The sequence below is a fragment of the Parasteatoda tepidariorum genome, chromosome 1 (genome assembly GCF_043381705.1).
Source record: "Parasteatoda tepidariorum isolate YZ-2023 chromosome 1, CAS_Ptep_4.0, whole genome shotgun sequence".
Lineage (NCBI taxonomy): Eukaryota > Metazoa > Arthropoda > Arachnida > Araneae > Theridiidae > Parasteatoda > Parasteatoda tepidariorum.
Window position 1 is genome coordinate 29,912,977 of NC_092204.1, and position 19,651 is coordinate 29,932,627.

The 19,651-nt window shown below is 29.7% G+C and overlaps 2 protein-coding genes across 2 annotated transcripts in view; one reads left to right on the plus strand and one right to left on the minus strand.

Annotated features, from left to right (window-relative positions):
* The window catches only part of LOC107448249 (cilia- and flagella-associated protein 276), a 70,584-nt gene extending 66,565 nt beyond the window's left edge, over positions 1 to 4,019 (minus strand). The window contains exon 1 of the mRNA XM_071178157.1: positions 3,892 to 4,019. Within this exon, the coding sequence (XP_071034258.1) occupies positions 3,892 to 3,894 (3 nt within the window). The 5' untranslated portion in view covers positions 3,895 to 4,019. The remainder of the gene's footprint in view (positions 1 to 3,891) is intronic.
* Positions 2,064 to 19,651, plus strand: part of LOC107445367 (nose resistant to fluoxetine protein 6-like) — a 51,637-nt gene continuing 34,049 nt past the window's right edge. The window contains exon 1 of the mRNA XM_043043784.2: positions 2,064 to 2,581. Coding sequence (XP_042899718.1) covers positions 2,263 to 2,581 — 319 coding nt within the window. The 5' untranslated portion in view covers positions 2,064 to 2,262. The remainder of the gene's footprint in view (positions 2,582 to 19,651) is intronic.

The following is a 19,651-nucleotide window of genomic DNA, read 5'->3' on the forward strand; positions in this document are numbered from 1 at the left end:
AAAATAATTCAATATATAGAAAAATCGGTATTTTATTACTTCAATGCAGACTATTAGTTATTGTAATCATCTCATACTCCAATTAATTTGTAATTAATTGGATAACTAATTAATTTGCTAATTAATAAATTAATGAGGAAATTAATTAATTGTTGATTAATTATTAATTAATTAATTGATTTGCAATTACATACTCCAATTAATTTGGAAAGCTTCTTGAAAAAAAGAATTTAAAAAATTTGATGTCAATTTTTTTCTAAAATTAACCTAACAGGTTTTTCGGAAAAACTACAGATATATAAAATTTTCGAAATCAATTTTAACAATAAATATGCATTATATAGTACGTGAAAGTAATTAATTATCCAATTAATTACAAATTAGTTGGAGTATGAGACAATTAAAATAACTAATAGTCTGCATTGAAGTAATAAAATACCGATTTTTCTATATATTGAATTATTTTTTATCTCTCACAGGACCTTCTATGGGCCGAAACGAATGTTGCCCCCTAAAATTATTCCTTATAAGGCATACATACTACTAGTTTATTTCAAAATTAGCGAATCACACTTCCCTAGTTTCCCTTGTCAGCTCCACTTCCTTCTTACCTCAATGCTCAACCAAACCAGTGTTAAAATTCTAGATGAATGGGATAGAGGTCGCTTTGCGACCCAGGTGCCCAATAAAATCAAAACACTAGGACTAGGACTAGAAATTAAGTGAGCAAAATCCAAAAAAATTTTTACTCTTCGACAATATATCTACATGTTGTTTTTTTTCATCCTAAAACTGAAGATTTGACTTTTGAAAATTAGATTGAGAATTTAAAAAATTTCCATTTACAAATATATTTTACTTTGAATCATTAAAATTAGGTAGATTTCTTCTATTCAATTTTACACCATGATTTTTTTTAAAAAAAGATTGGTAACAATAATACATTGTTAAGTTCTATCACAAATAAATAACATATTAATGTCTCCTAAGCCTTTTTTAATATTACTATTATTATTCACCTATACTTGATTTTAAAATCACACAATTGTTGCATTTAAATAAATAAATAAAAATAAATCACTGCAAAAAACAACAACTAAACTGTACCTTAGATTTATTATATAAACCAGTGAAATAAAATGAAAATTTTAAAAAAATTGCTATTTTGATGCAGACATGCTCTCCTTAATTTCACGTTTTACCTATTTTAATTTATTAGTCAGAGTTCATACTGACGTCTTTTTTTTTATTTTGGTTATGAACTAATAATCAAAGTATTTTGTCCAGTTTTCATTTATGGTTTTATAGCATATATTAATGAAGTCAGGGTTAGAGAAATCTTAAAATGTTTGCCTGCATTTAATTAAAAACTGGAAGTTTTTATATAAATAAGCTATTTATTGCTAAAACCCCGTCCCGCCCCCAAAGGGGGCATCCGGGTATGACATAATTCGGGTTATATAAATAAATAAGAAAAGAGTTATTCGTAATAAATTTCGCATTTTTATCATCAGTATTCTAATAATGGGAAATATACTATAATTATTAATATTGCATTATAATAATAATTGTAATAATTATGATAATGCAATTCGACAAATGACAATAGCATGCAAAGCATCTTTTAACGTTGACGATACCGTAACTGAAGAAAAATCTGGACCCACTCAAAGAAAATATTTTCAAAAAAATTAGTAAGAACAATGGGTAAATCATTCATTTTATCATCAAAAGGGATGTTGTAGTATCAACGATCCATACCCTTCTAGAATAAGCTCATTAAAAGTCACCTTTCCTAAGTTTAATTTCCCACTAGCACGTTTCAGCTAGAAATGAAAGAAAAATTCTTCAAGAGAAAGTGAAAAGAAAAAAGAAAAGAGACCAAGGTAAATAAACGCGGGAATCTATGTGACGTCACGCAAGAATGGACGAATCGCGTTGCTGGTACAGTGACGACATTGACTTCGAAATTTCTTGATTAAGCAAATACCAAGGATGCGGCTTCAAAAAAATAAAAATAAATAAATAAAAATAAAGAATAATTAATATTATATTTTTCGAAAGGTAATCTGCAAGAACTAAAAGTATTCATTAGTTTCGTATTAAGAAGAACGTATCAGTCCTGTGAAAACTTTCTAATAAGCCACATTTAAACATTTTGCTCCAATTGTATAAATTCTGAGAAATTTTTTTCTCCACTTTTCTCAACTTTAAAGTTCTTTAAATATTTCGAATCTAATCTAATATAAATGTAATTTAATCATGAAAGCTTCAATTATCGTTTGCTTTCTGTTTTTGATTATTACGGTTTCTAATGTATCTGCCGAAAGTGCAGTGCATTCTACAGCTGTCAGTAAAGAGCCTGTTACTACAGCTATACCAGTGAAAAGAAACTTAACTGCTTTAGAAAGATGGATGAAAACTGATAAAGAACTTCAAAAAACTATGTCCAGTTTAGTGAAATCAATGCTACCTCAGATACTGAGAGCATCTGAGGATATGAATTTATCATCAGGTTGTTCTCGTTCCTTAATGAAGTTTTTAACTGGACTTAAGCAAATGAAATTATGGGCATTTCGAAGTAAGTTTTGTATAAATTTTAATAAATTTTCATTTTAACCCAGCATGGTCTGTATTTTTATGCTTTAATGATTTAAAAAGCTTGGCTGTGAATTGTGTATTATAATTGTGTATTTTTTAAGTTGCCACTTATGGGAGTTCTGAACACAAAAATCTTAAAGTTCATTACAATTTCAGTCACATAAAAAGTAATTCAGTTAATCCTTTGACGCAAAAATTTTAATAAGCATATTTTTCATACTTTAATTTCATTATTGTATTAATTTAGGTGAAAATAAGTTTAAAAAAATATGTTTAGTATTTTAATGATTTATAATTATGAAATCCAGCATGAAACACCAATGTTTTTTTCTACGTGAAAGATCTTCTAAATACAACTCACTTCCGAACAATAATTTATCAAATTTTCAGTAATTTAGATCTAAGAGAAACAGTTATACATCATTGAAACTTCTTACATTTTACAAAATTATTAATAAATTTTTAAATATGAATGGAAAAAAAACTTAATGCTACTTTTTTTTTTGGATCTTATATTTTTAGAACTAATGTAAGTCCCATACTCCAACAGATTTTTTTTAGTAACTATTAGACTGCGTTTTATAATTAAAAAATTCGAAAATATATTTGTGAGTGTAATTAGAGAGTCAGAAAAAAAGAAACGAAAATCTTAAAGATAATGTGCATTTTTTAAAAATAAAATAACGTACATTATACATTTAAAAGAAATTACGGAATTATTTCGCAGATAGCTAGCAAATTATGTTTTTCCCCCAACTAGAATTTAAGATAAGGCTCGGTTACGCTTTTTTCCAATATTGAATTTTAACATAATATACATAACTATAAAAATCATTTATATATAGAAAAACTCCATATGAAAAAATTGGCATTATTTTTTTTTTGTTAACATCAAGAAGATAGTTCTCTTATTTTCTATCACTTTAACTAAACCAGCGTCAAAACAAACAGCAACAACAAAAAACTTTGACACTGAAGCATGTTACTTTCAGTTACATTAAAAACATAATTTTTTTTTAAAAATTTGAACTTTAAAAATTCGTAAAAGTATTCCATTTTGAAATATTTTCTGTATCATACAATAGTACAAAATCAGCTCATGCGTTTAAGAAATTTTTCTTGCCCTTTGAAGTTTAAAAAAAAATTTCAATAAAATTTTCCCAGGTCCCAGTCAAAAGTTTTACATCACGCTTACAAAACGGCGGTAAAATTATTTTGTTCGCCAAGATAAAAATTAGTAATGAATTTACCTTGCCGCTAGTTCTTACCTTCCTGAAAAAGAGTACTGACCATTAATTAGAACGCTGGGCGATTTATGGAGATTCCGTGAACTTAACCCATATTCAGTAGCGTAATTATTTCACTCTTAGTTTTGGTTTCTGAAAAGAAATAAAACCTGTCTGTCCACCATAATAAATTACAATAGTAAAAAAAAGCTTCTAGTTTTAATCTGTAATCAAGGTTAAAATAGCCTCTTACTTTAAACATTGATAAATTGCTACTTTTTATTACAAAGTAATTTTCCCTATAATGGTATCATTGATGGTTAAAGATACTGTTATACATATGAAGGTTTCATTGCTAGGCAATGATAAGCCATTTTTTCGATATTTTTATGTTTCTAGAAAAAGTAAAAATTGATACTAAATCGCCTCATTTTTAAACTAGTTTTTGATAATATTCTAAAAAAGGACCAATACGCTATAAAAAAATATTTAAGGCATTTTTTCCGATTACAAAAGATAGACAGCATAGAAAACCACAAAAGAAACAAAAACGTAAGTATAAAAAAAGCAATTTCTGTACTCTACCCCATCTTCTTTCCTTAAATATTTGGGAGTGATTACGGCAGATTAAAATAAAACTTACAAAGCTTTAATTTAATTGTGCTTTTCCTAAAGTCAATTAACTCTAATCCTTATCATCTGAAAAGAGATAATAGCAAATCTATTTGAAATTTTCTTTCCTTTTCTATTTTTTTATTTCCTTCTGTTTTTCTTTTTTTTTTCATTGCTCAAATAGATGTTGAGAACTCTAAATTCAAATATATTGTACTGAAAATTTAAATTTCTACGTAGAACAAAACTCTTTTTGTTCTTCTTTCTAATAAAAATTTAATTTTTACTTCTCAAAAAGTTTTAGGTATATGTAACATTCTTTAGCATTTCTCAAATTATTCAAAATTAAGGCAATCAATTTCAATGTTAGGATATTAATTAATGCGCTTTATCAGGTGTTATTTTCGTTAACTGAGTATTAATGAAATAAAAATCACTAAAAAAAATTTTTTTTCAATTACTTTTTTAATAATTTTGGCAATTTTTTTAAAACTCAAGGCGAGAGAGCAGGAACAAAGTGGCGCCTTGTGTGAACTTTTGAATCACTTACATGAAATGAAGTAGAAAATACATACAGGAAAAAATATTAGGTAGCAGTAGAATAATTTTTCCCAAAAAGCATAGAAACTTGGCAGCCCGGAAAATATTGTTCGAAAATTATTATTTTTTTTTTAAAGTTTTCCTTCATTTTGAAAAAGATAAATTTTTGCTGACTACATTTAACCTGCATCTTTGAGTAATTAACGTAGCTCGCAGCTTTTGCAATCCTCGCAGTGTATTTTTTAGAAGTAATAAAGTGAATTTCATTAAAATAGAATTTAATGATACGATTTAACAACAATACTAATTATAATAACGTATAGGATTTGATATAGGGTTCTTACAATCCCTTAGTAAAAAGTGGGTATAAAATTTTAAAAAAATTGAATGACTTTACCTTTTACGCAGAAAGAGACACCTGTGTCTCATGCTGTATTTCGTAGACATAAATTATTAAAATGCTAAACATAATATTTTCCACTTATTTTGACCTAATTAATACAAAAAAATGAAACGAAAAAACATGTTTAGAATAAAAATTCTTCATCAAAGGGTTAAGGGGGACGAACCCTGTGATATAATCGCACGAACATATTCTTGTTATCTTCGCTAATAATGAAGTCATGATACTATTACCATTTAATTGTTTTTTTAAATATATTGATCTGAAGAGTTCTACAACTGATGATTAATACATAATTAATGTATTTGACATGGAAGCTATTCTATAATAACATTCATTACCGTCGTACGACTTAATTAGTAAATATGTCTGAAAGAGAAATTGAATGTGGAATTAATATATCATTCCATAATTACGGATTATTTGAATATATAAGCCTTCTAATCGATTCTTTTTTTCTGGGGGGGGGGAATATATATAATTTACTCAAGCTTTACTTCCTTGTTGATCATTGTTAAGCTTGCAATTGTTATAATGAATGAGTACCTTGAAACGTTGTGAACATTTTGAAGCAGTTGAGTAACAATGCGGCAACGGGCGTCCTTTCCGTGTCCAAATGCTACGTAGTCAAACACCATACATAAACACAATCTGTGACTTTCATTTATCTTCTCTGGTCATAAGGAAAGTAATAAAAAAATATGTATTTGAATTAGTAATGGGGGAAATTTTGTAGTTCATTATAAATACACTCATATATATATTTTCTGTATCATNTAAACACTTTTCGTTGTTAAATAACTTCTTTAAAGGAGAACCAAACTAAGGAAATAAAAAAAACTAAAACAGAATTTGATAATCGTTTTTAAGGATTTGAAAAAAATAAAATAAAGTGTTTGAAATATTTACACGTTCATTTAATGTTGGTGTAATAATCCTGAAAATAAACAAATGGTATTAATTAAGCTACAAGTACAACATGAAATGAACATAGAGTTTTGCTTTCACGCAACGCAATTGATATTTTTGCACCACCGAATATTTTTTTAAGTGTTATAACAATATTTATTAAGTTAAAATGTATAGGAAAAGTTTTAAAATATATTAAATTGAAAATATATTCATTCCTTTGTAATACATGCATTAGTTGCTTAAATCCACCATTTTTTTAATTTTTTTTTTCAGTTTCGAAAAATAAATAACATTTTTGTTATCTTAGCTCCTTTTTTCATATTTTTTTTTAATAATTTTCTGACCATCGTAGAACAGCCGACGCAATTTTTAGGTTTACAATTACTAATGTTCAATCCCGTAGCCTTCTAATTTTGAACCAAATCCAGAAGACAAGGGAACTCTTGGATAAAGTATTGTAAGAAATTTGCCTTCTTGGAGGACTTTTTGATTGAACTAACCCCTCATTTGCGTTACATGGAGAGAGAAAAAAACCCTTCAAACGTTATATCCCCGTTAGTAGGACGCTGGGGTCATGTTCGTGATTTCGTCAGTACAAATCCCGCCTGCCGTAGAATCCCTGCTTATTAAATGGTGACTGGCGCACATTAAATCTATCGGGGGGAGATAACAAATCAAATTTGCATAGCAAATCAATACTGCTTAGGGTGCGGAATTGTGTTAATGTTCTGTGGATGAATGAACTGAGTTTGAATGGATACTTCCTGTAAAAGGGACTGGGACGTGTGTTTGGATGAAGTCATATTCTTGGCCATAGATGGCGCCACTGAAATAAACAAGAAACACACCCTCTGCCATAAAAATCACTTGAATTCCAATAGCAGGTTTGCTGATATTGACAAGTGGCATGCATTAGAAACAACAACAACCGTCACCGGTTAGATTGCAAGAGAATCTTCTCTCTTCCTCTGTATCTCTCTCTCTCTCTGTATATATATATATATATATATATATATATATAAGAACAAAACATCATAAATTTTCATGTTTTTATGATGTTTTGTTCTTAGTCTCTCATCAGACTAAGAACAAAAATACGATTAAAAAGTTCTTTAGTGATGGCTTCAAAAAGTAAAATTAACATTAAGGGGTCTAAACTTTAGACTGATCTCCTGACCAAACTATTAAGACCGTATTTCCCAGATTGAGGTCACCCCTTATAACTCAGGGGTCAGAAATCCGTACCAGTCACAAAAAAAAAAAGAAACTAAGTTCATTTAAAGATAGCACGTTTTTTGTGTCTGATTTTATAACCAAAAATATCGTCTGCAGAAATTAGTTAGTATACGGGAAGTCACCCTCTCAAACCATTAATATTGAGTCCTAGAACGTGAAGATCCGATCATTATATCAAAATTATTCAAAGTGGTTCGTTTTCCTTTTTTTCTTTTGTGGTCACTGTACTACAAAGTTAGCATAATATTCTTCGCGCTATTAAAAAATTCTTAATTAAAATTGTAAAATTAGCTGTAATATCTCTCTGCTACTACAAAAAATCTTAATAAAAAAAGTGATAAAAATAGCTAGATCATAATTTCACAGATTACTCGTAATCACAAAAAATAATTAAGCAAAAATATATTCAAAAAATTAAAATCAGGCGAAAGTTCACATACATTTATACAATACATTCATATACATTTAACGATCCAGCTCAATTTACATAAATTTGATCGAGTAATTGATAGATTAAATAAGTCTAGGGATAATATTTAAAACGTATTTTAAAAGAGGCAGTACAATGACAGGAAGAGAAGTGGCGAAACCTTGGGAAATCGTAGTTTGTCTAGACTTAGTTAATTATCGGTTAATAATATTAATTCATTGAATGCTTTTCTTTAAAAAAAAAAAAAAAAAAAAAAAAAAAAAAAAAAAAANAAAAAAAAAAAAAAAAAAAAACTTCGATTATAAATTACAAAGTATAAATAATATATTTAAGAAAATAATTTACAGAAGGAAGGATTGTAGTGGCGACTAATAAAATATTTAAGCTGATTTGGATGCAGAAGCTGTCAACGTTAGTCTGAAAATTACCATATTTCACCTGTTTGTCAAGGATAAAAAGTAGTACAAACTGTGCATTCCTTTTTTGTTCATTGTGTAACCTTCTAGTAGTCAATTAAATAATATTTCTAGTTATAGACCGTAGTGATAAGCAATTTAAATGGCAGCATTTTTCACTGATGAACTGTAAAAAGAAAAACTATTTAGAGAAATTATAATATATATTCTGCTCTTTTGAAAATAACAAACAAAAAATATACATTTAACCTCAACGAAACTAAAATGTATTATCGCCTTCTTCTACCACTCCCTACGTGGCAAAGAAGTTGAAGCAAATAGTACTCACTCGAGTGAATTTTAAAAAATCCTGGTTAGGAATATATTATTGAATTGCATAAAAATTGTAGTTTTTAGAGAGAAACCGATTACTGATTCGAAATCAGCGACGCCAAAATATTTAAGATTCTTACAAAAGTATCCTACAACAGGAATAGAATTGTTCCCAGTGTTATTTTCTACACATCAATACACAAGAATTTGTGCAATTAAAAAACGTAGCATTATAATTCATTTCAACATTTTCAAACTCATTTGTACTTGCAAACCTTTTAAAATAGCCCTTAGTAATTTTGTTTTATGGTCATGTCAAATCAAAGGGCTTAGTTTAGTTGTTAAAGTTCTTTTATCAATTCAGCGAAATTCTAATGCATACCTAACATAAAAGTACAGAAAATTTTCTAAAGAAAAAATATTCTTTTCGTTCAACTCATGAACGGTTAAGAGCAGCATTTAATATTAATCCATGACACATTTGACTTATTTCAGTGGTATTCATGTGTAAGATTCAAAAGACGTTTTTCAAAGGTTTTATAGAAGATAAATTCGGTTCTTGATAATCGAAGTTAACTTAGATAGGTTATCAAATTGGCAGATTTCACTGTACTCTTTTTGTTAATAGCAATATTTATAATACTACAACGCAAATTATTCCGGTAATTTGACTTTTGTTTAGAATTTTCTTCTATGAACCACTGTAAAGCTGTACATTTTCTAGACTCATTTTTTAACTTGTCTGCCGCATGATCAATAAAAACTAAAAAGCTACAGAAACGAGCACAGCATGTTTCTTTAATGTAATTTTAGTATTTATATTTAAGATAGTTTTTACAGTTCTGTTTTATTTTTGTACGCAAAAAAATATAAACTGGAAGACAATGGAAGCTTATTTGTATTTCATATAACCACTTTATGTAACTTGCAAGATAGGTAAAAGCTTACAATTCAAACTTTTTGTTGTTGTTTTGTTTATTAGATCCATAAAAAAGGGCAGATAAGAATTAAATTTCATGCCCTATAATTCAATTAATAAATTGCCGTATCTAAATTGGGAAGAAAAAAAAGTTTTGGCCTTCTGAAACAATTTAATAGTTTTTACGATTTACACAAGACTAAGGTTTCTTGCCCTTTGACATCCTATCATTTATAGAAAAAGAAGAACATTGTAGAAAAGTCATTCGTCACCTTCAGAAAATCTAATAATTGCACGGTGTAATGTTTTAGGTTGTGAAAATGTATTATATATTTTCTTTGTTTATCTCCAGTGTCCTTGTAAAATATGAAACTGTTGGGAACTTTTTAATTAAGTCGGCAAAGCTTCACTTTTTCAAACCAAAAAAATAAGCATTGTTGATTGTTCTATCAAATTATTTGAGAGATATTCTTTTTAAATTTAATATTGAAACAAAACTTATGTTTCAAATAGTTCATTTCTGATTTAGTTAAGATGAATTCAAGTTAAGTTATATAAACTCAGCGTCATCCACAACCAGCATAACTATCCCCGTATTGACTTATAAAGTGCAACTGACATGGAACCCCATTTCACAAATTGACATATGGCATCTGTATGACACAATGCATACCCGTTTGCAGGCTTGCATTCAAAATTCTGGTGGTTACACTGGTTAATAATGTACCAGTATTTCCCATTTGAAAGGGTTTTACTCTTAATTACATTAACCTGTGATCTTGAAACTTCAATCAATTAAATATGTTACTCGGACAAACACATCGCCGAAATTTCATTGCTCCACTATAATTTTTTCTTGGTGTTGGGATTTTTTTTCTATTGGTGTAGTTATCCATCAGATTTTTTTGTAAATAATAATCAGTGCTATTAAAGCGATACGCGATACTGAAGTGATGGCTATACGAAATTTCATTGCTCCACTATAATTTTTTCTTGGTGTTGGGATATTTTTTCCATAAGTGTAGTTATCCATCAGATATTTTTAGTAAATAATAATCAGTGCTATTAAAGCGAAATAATTTTGTGTCGTCTATTGTTTTGCGAATCCTGTGAACTTTTTCGCTGAGCAGCTCTTACATTATTTCGTCTGTAAATTAACACCATTTTCTACCTACCGGTAAAAAAGCAACTGAAATAATAATTTTTTTCTTAATAAAGTGTGCACCAGTTAGATTATATATCCTGTTGTGAAAAAGCTTAAGTGTATGTGTCTTAGCCTAATTTTATTTCTTTTTATAAACGGCTCAACTCCGTAGCCTTGTTATTTTGAACTCCACCCAGAAAACAAGGGAAAACATGTTTTGGGACAAACTAACCTTAATAAAGACCGCATGGAACCGCATTTATGTTACATGGAGAGGAAAACCACGAAAACCCTCACGATTATTCCGACGGCAAGGGAATTCTCACCATGATCCATTTACCACTGAGGATATTATACGTCCACACTGTAGTGGGAGCCATCGGGGAGCAGAATTCGTATCAATCAGCCACCGTGGAGATTCGAATCTAGTCACGTCATTTGGGGGCAAACTCTCTATCCCCTGAGCCACCACAGATCTCTTAGGCTAATTGAAGTATCCCGCTTTTTCCAAACTGCTGCTGTGATTTTTCAATGCAATTGGAGAAGTCATCAGTATTTTTCTAATAGCCTAAAACTTTTTCGATTTTCTGAAGTATGCCTTGTTCTTTTATTTAATTTATTTATTACATTCCTTGTTTTAACCTGATTTTATTCAGATAGTTTGCAACAAGCCCAGAATAATGAAGGTTTGTTGTTAATAACAATATTTAAAGTTTTTTATTGCTATGAGTCTTAGCAAATTCATTCAGATTGCTATTCTTCGAAAATTTCCTAAATAGCCAAATGACATATAGACTAATTGTAATGTGACTCAAAAACAAGACAGCTAAAAAAAAAATACTGAGGACTTTTTCAATAAGCATGGTGCATTGTAAATTGTTGGCGAAGTTTAAAAAGAGCTGAATTTTTCAATTAGCTTACAACGTATGTTACTTGTCTTTGTATATCTTCGTTTTTTTACATGTAATCTTGTCACTTTAATAAGTAAGTATTAATAAACAGGGTATAAATTTTAAATGCCAAATCAATCATTTCCTTATTTTTTTTCGTTGTAAATAACAAAAATTTGCTGATATAGTCAAATCGAATTCTAGACAATATACACCATTCAAATAATTCAGTGCACATTTATCTTTGAGTGTAGTGGACAGTCTTTTATTTCAGCTATTACTCCAGTTTCAAAAATTTTGATGATTTCGAACCATTATTTAACTAATTCTGACTATTCTAACTTTTGCCGCATACTCAAATACGACATAAAAACTGATTGAAGTGAGTAATTTTTAATATTTTTTTTTTAAATCATATAATACCCACAATGTTCTCCAACCTAATTATCCCTGCTGAGCGATCATCGTTTAAAAATTTTACCACAGCCCGCTGGGGGGGAAGAAAACGTTGATTGTTTATAATTTAGATCGTTTTGATTTAATAAATTTAATTTAACTGTATTAAAACATGCCTTCAAAATAAAATAAAATTGCATGCGTGGTATAAGTGCGGCTTTATGTGGCGTATCTGAGCTCCAGACTAACCTCTCGTCCATGAAAACTCGTACAAACCCCAAAGAAATACACCTTTATTAATAAAATAGCATCAATTTAATGCTCCTTGGGCGGCCCGGTACCATTTGACCCTCGACCCGGTACCAATTCGTGACTCGAGGTTTGGAGATCACTGCTATGATACATAAGAAATTTGGCATGTCATTGCATCCGAATAAGCCTTTCAAATATGTACGATGTTTTTTTTATTTTTTTTATTATAAATATGCTGTCAATTTTTGTGATTACACTCAACAAAGTGAATGCACTGAAATAACTTTCTGGAAAATATGTACATCTTCTTGAAAGTGAACTTGACAGTAACCGATTACGTATTTAGATGAACTTCCTCGGGAAAATCCGGGTCGTTTTTCTTGTTTGCGTAGTATTTCTTACCTTACACGTCACACATGCGTAATATTAGCATTATCTCTCTTTATTTTCAAGCTCATTATACATATTCATGATTAGCTCTTTAGCCTCCGATCACCGTAGTAAAGACCGGCTAAAAAAATAGAGTCTCTAATTTATAGTCACTTAAACTTTTTTTCCCTTTAGAGCGAAATCAACGTGACGTAATTATGTAATTTATAAAAAAATATCAAGGCTACCTATTAGGGATTCTCTCTAATTGTGGTGGTCATTTCTGTGCGTTTATTCAATTCAAACGATTCACAATTCATGCATTTATAATTTTTTTATGACAACGCTTTTTTGTTAAGATTGTGTAACTGACGATTGTATGGTATGAAAACCGGGTGAATTGCAATTCAGTAACTTAGAAATTCGATCAAGCGATATTAACTACTCATGCAAATCATTAATGTTTTTAGGATAACGCATTTTTGTTAAGATTGTGTAACTCACACTTGTATGGTACGTTTATAAAATCGGGTGAATTGCAATTCAGTAGCTTAGAAATTCGATCAAACGATATTAACTACTCATGCAAATCATTAATGTTTTTAAGATAACGCTTTTTTGTTAAGATTGTGTAACTCACACTTGTATGGTATGTTTACAAAATCGGGTGAATTGCAATTCAGTAGCTTAGAAATTCGATCAAACGATATTAACTAACCATGCAAATCATTAATGTTTTTAAGATAACGCTTTTTTGTTGTGATTGTGTAACTCATGATTGTGTGGTGTGATTATATAACCGGGTTAATTATAGTTCGGCACCGATTCTAAAACCATTTTTTTCCTCGATTATTTTTTTGGAGGAATAAAATATTCCTGAATACTACGTATTATTTACAGTTACATAATGGAAAATTATATATGAAATCTCGACTCGAATAAGAGATGACTTTTTTAAGGAAAGCGAAAACTAAAATTGTATAAAATTATGAACTATTGGCAATTATTTACTTTTTCCTAGTAATAAACTGTTATGTACACAACACGTGTCTTATAACTTTTAATAATTAATGGCAGTCAATAATATTTGTAGTAGTAGTCAGTGATTCGGCAGAGAAAAAACTTTTAGAGAAAAGATTTAATTACCAGGCGGGTTTCTAAGTAATCTTATGTATCGCGGGCTCTGGTAAGCTTCGATTAAAATTATTCTGACCTCCAAAAGCAAGTCCGAGCTCATCTCAACCTACCAAATATAAAAATTAACAATGGTCTAACAGTCGATCGCGAACTACTAGCAGCTCTTAGAGGCATTTTTTGGTAGATTGCTTTAACGCTCTCGTGGGCTAACCTTGATTTCTCCATTGTGGTCATAAGATTTAAAAAGAAAAAATTTGAAGGGTGAACACTGTTTCAAACATTAAAGTGGTATCGTAAAAACGAAAATTCCTACGACGTAATAACGCTGATTTGCTAAACCCTCTGAAACATTTTATTACCTTACAGAGTAAGAATTATGCACTTGAGGGGGAGGGGACATAAATGAAACATGATTAACTTGGAAGAAGAATGTGTCCAATGATTGACTTCAATGACGTATTTCATACCTTAATTTTGAAGCTAGTATCTTTGTTAATTCTACAACGACGTGTGCTGCCAGAAGGATAAATTCACATCTCTTTTATATAGTCTCTATGAAATTGATTTTGTCCCCTGATTGTTGTTGATTTTGTCCCCTCATATACACCGAAGAGCCTTTACATTATGACCACCCTCCATCTATAACAATGGACTCGCCCAGGATTTCATGATTTCTCGCCCAGGAACAATGTTTTCATGGGGCACATTAGGACCCATAATCCTCATAGAACAATCCCTGACGTCTGTAAGCTACTTGAACATAGTTGCAGACTAGGTTCACCCATTCATGGCAACAGTTTTTCCTGCGCGGGATGGTGTTTACCAACAAGATAATGCACCATGTCATAAGGGCCGAATCGTCATGGATTGGTTCGAGGAACATTCCAGTGACTTTCAAGTCATGTCTTGGCCCCCAAATTCACCTGACCTTAATCCAATAGAACATTTTTGGTCCTACTTAGAAAACCAAATTCGTGCTGCCACGCTACCCCCTCACAATGTGAGGGAATTGCAGGACCAGTTGGTGAGAGCTTGGTACCAGATACCTCAGACTACCTATCAGCACCTTGTGGAATCAATGCCACGGCGGGTGCTAGCAGTTTTGAGGGCTAAAGGAGGTCCTATATGTTATTAGCAGGGTGGTCGTAATGTAATGGCTCTACACGTAAAATATACGTATGAAAAACCTTATGCCTAACGCAATAAAGAAGTGAGCAGCAATCCAATATGAATCAAAAAAAAATTTAAATAACACACATCGGAAACGTTGAACTCGTATTTATCTAAAGAATCAAATAAATCAAAGGTTTGTGTGAAAGATGTGATGAAGAAATTTTACGTATAGCAAGAACTTTTCAGAAATAGTGACATGAAAGGGAGGGAAAAAATTACTCTGTCACAATAACACACACGACATTCAATTTTTTTTCTGGTTTTTAATCTTCTGCGCTTTTTCTTTGCATGATTCATTCTTACACCTGTGTAGATTGGAAAATAACGATCGTGGTAGCCTTTGACCTTATAACTTTTGTGATTTACATCTTTTGTGGAGGCGGGTCCTTCAGCACACTCATGATAAGCAATAGTTTTTTTTTATAAGATGAAAAAAACCTTTTAGTAAAATTGTTCAATAACCTTGTATTTTTATGTTAGTTGTTGAAATAATATCTGAATTAATCATGCAAATATTCCTTTATAGAAGAATAATTTAGTTCCTGTTTTTAAAATTTATATTTGTTGCGAGGAGTCATCGTACAGTATAGGTACAGCATAGGCTGCCAGCCCTTACATTTTTCTTGAAAAAAATTTTTGTCGCTATATTGTTGAATTCCCCTAAAATTGTTTTTTTTTTTTTTTTTTTTTTTTTTTTTTTTTTTTTTTTTTTNTTTTTTTTTTTTTTTTTTCAAAATGTAGTCGAATCTGTTCATAAAATGATAAATACTTTAAATTGTGCGAGTGGAGTTCTTGGCCAGTGATCCATCCTCTTACTAAAGTTGATCTGTTTTATCTCAAATACTGTAGTTATTTAGAATAATAAAAAAATTGGTATGTTAATAATAGTGAGAAGAAAGGACAAAACTAGGAAGAAGAAAAGTTCAACAATTCTAGCTTCTAGTATACTAAGCTTTTGTTTAATTTCTCATGAAGCATCAAAAATGATATGTAATTATAATTACATAAGACTTATAAAGGGCTTAGTAGTTATAAAACACAGACATAGATATTAAACATAAAGATTGTAATATGGGGTTTCTTTTTCCTCTAATCATGAACTATTTATGCTTGGTTACTGATGTAGGTTACTGATGATACAATGTGGTTACTGAAACTCAAGATTAAATTATAGAGAAGGGCTTCATTGGACGTGTATAGATCTAGATTTAGGTAAATTAATACAGATGAGATGAAAATTTAGTTCATATGTTTTCATTTGACGACTATTTTGACTAGTGGTAATAGATATAACTAAAAATCAAACTAAGAGTTTAAAAATAAGATAGGATCATAGAATAAAATTACGAAGAGATTAAATTTAAGATGATAAGATTAAAATTAAGATCAAATCTGGATTTAACGTTGCCTCGGAAAGCTACAGATTGTTTTCTAAATTATATTTTTATTTCATTTTTTGTGCGCTCTTACAAGTTTAGAAAGACCGTATAAGTTTTTATACATACATATACACTTGTCTGCTTCTTTGAAAATAACACTTAATGCACATGACCTTAGAGTATCGCATCATAAACTGAAATATGCATTATCGCATAGGATATGATATCGCATAGACATACAGTAATTTTTCCTTAAAACAAATACGTTAAAAAATATCTACGTCTTTATGGAAAAAAAATTAAATGCTAATGTTCCCATTTTACATTTTAGTATTTAATTATAAAAAAAAATTTTAACATTAAAATGCGATTTTTTTTTAAGCTGAATAACCAAAAATATTAACTTAAGTACTAATGCCATGCTAATATTTTTTTCTAAAAATGTACTATGGGTAAATTAGTTTTAACACATTGTTTATAATCTTACAAATGTAACGATATTTGTCATTTATTCATTAAATAAATTTCATCTATTTAACAGGAGTAAATATTTCTGATTTAGGCATTGAATTAACTATTGATTGATTGATTGCGACATGCACTGAAAAAATGATTTTAATTGAGCCTGATACTTTATAAATGCATCGCGACGAATAATAAGAATGTGACTTTTATTAACTTAGATTACTTTCTAGAGATGAGTTTGACCAAAATTACATCGTTATTAAAACAGCTAATAATTTTCTATCGTAACTATATTCTTTGCTTGTTTTACAGGAATGTATTTTTTAAAGCATTATTTTATGATCAATGTTTTATCCTTAATCAAAAATTCAATATATATCTATCAATATGTATATATCATTATATTAAAAAATTTCTCTCAAAATTATCGATTGTCCTTATGGTGGGCAATTTTTCTTCAAGGCAAGGAAAACTAACCTCCATTGAATGACCTTAGGGGATGTTATCTAGAAAATTCAACCTGTAATATACTTGACCAACTGCAATGAATAAAATAAACTATTTCGTCATCGCCTTGTTTATGTTTGTTCAACCAATTACTATTAATTATGATTTTATCTCGAATTGCTTTTTATTACTCTTCGAAGGTCGCGAAACAAATTGAGAAGATTTTAAAAGAAGTAAACAAAGTGACCTCTTCACGAAAATACGTAATTTAAGACATATGTTTAGTCATCTTTTACATTTTAGCACCACTTTCCTTTAATATATATATGTCACCTTCACTTTTCAACACGTGAAATATTGAGTTAGGAAAATTATTCTTTTATTTTAAAATATAGACAGCCTTCAGTGGTTAAATTCGCCATTTTTCTCTCTCATTGTTTTGAGAAGTATTAATACAAAAAAGGAAAAAGGAAGAAAAAAAGGGAAGGTTTTAATCCATTTGTATTCATTTTCCTTTTAAAAAAGCATTTCAGATTTTTAAAAATGTAAAAATTTGGCAGCATAAGTTTTTCATCATTAGTTTTTCTATGAAAGAAACAACACAGTAATGCTGTTCATTACGTTAATAATCTAAACTGGAAAAATATTGCGTATATTGCGTATTCGAGCAAGAATAGGTTGAAGAGCTAAAATATTAAAATACAATTATGTGGTACATTCGGCATGGTTGTCATTAAAGATATGCCGTGCTAGATAATGCTGAATGGTGACCAATCTGGTCGCCAAAGGCAAATTTTAAATGAATTTTACAAAAAATAATAATAATAATAATAAAATTTCGCAGTCAGCTGTCATTTAAAGATATAAGTAAAAATATAATAAAAAGAAAAATAAATTTAGTACCTGCCCCTCAACGCACTGCTTCTAAATTTGTCCTTTTAAAGCTACAGTGTTTGTTCGTTTTTTAAAAAAAAAAATTTTGTCAGAAAATCGTCTTGATTGCGAAAATTAGGTGAGTATATAGTAATTAAAATTTTATAGAAGGGGTAAAGAGAAAAAAAGCAATTCAAGATTTAAAAAAAAAAAATTTGAATAACACCACAGGTAACCCATTGGCTGGCAAACCCACTGGGGTTCATTGTAGACCTCGCCCAAAGTTAAGCTGTCAAGATAAGGATAATTGCTTTCAGGTGCGTTAAAAAGCCCCCCTAGAACGGGCTTGGCTTAATACTTTCTTGGCATGATATAGTTTATTTCTCTTGGCGCTTTTCTTATAACAAGGTTACTATTTCTCCTGGTATGAAGAAGGATTTTTCCTGTCCGCAAGTGTGTAATCGAAGTCTTAGTCATGAGAGGGAAAAGTCTTAGCTATCAGAGGGAAAATTTTCTAAGCATGAAAGAAGCTTGACCTTGACTTACCACCATTTCATGAATAGCTTATCTTGTCTAGCGAAGTGAAATAGATTTATGTAGTGTTTCTGCAATTTTAAATAAACTATAAAATTTCAATTATCAGAACATTTTTTTCTAAGCATTGGAAGTCGTTATTAACAATCGCATTAAATAAATATTTGAAATCTTTAAGAATTTTTTTAATTGTAGTTCAAATCTAATTTTTCATTGAGTACAATTATTACGTCAATTAAATTTAATGAAATCGATCATAATGTTATTACTATTATGATTAATAATTTTAAACCATAAAATTTATCGTCTGTATGAATGAGGTTTGAAAATGCAACACATATAAGAATTTAACATAATATAGTAACTGCACCGTAAAAACATAATTAGAAAAAATAATTATTTTTCTCAAGATTTTATGGGATAATGATTGAAACTATTTCTATGTATTGATATTCAAGCCGTGATACAGACTTGCGAACTAAAGAACNTCTAAAATTTATCAAGATATGAAAAAATGTGCAAGTAAAATTACCATTAAGTACAAACTTTCAATCGCAATTCTGATTTTCTAGATTGCGGCTACCCCCATATTTTCCAGGTGCAGCTTGTTTTTTTTTTTTTTTTTTTTATAAATATGCTGTCAATTTTTGTGATTACACTCAACAAAGTCAATGCACTGAAATAACTTTCTAGAAAATATGTACATCTTCTTGAAAGTGAACTTGACAGTAACCGATTACGTATTTAGATGAGCTTCCTCGGGAAAATCCGGGTCGTTTTTCTTGCTTGCGTAGTATTTCTTACCTTACACGTCACACATGCGTAATATTAGCATTATCTCTCTTTATTTTCAAGCTCATTATACATATTCATGATTAGCTCTTTAGCCTCCGGTAATAGAGTACAGCTCAGTGAACACCGGCTAAAAAAAATAGAGTTTCTAATTTATAGTCACTTTCGCTTTTTTTCCCTTAGAGCGAAATCA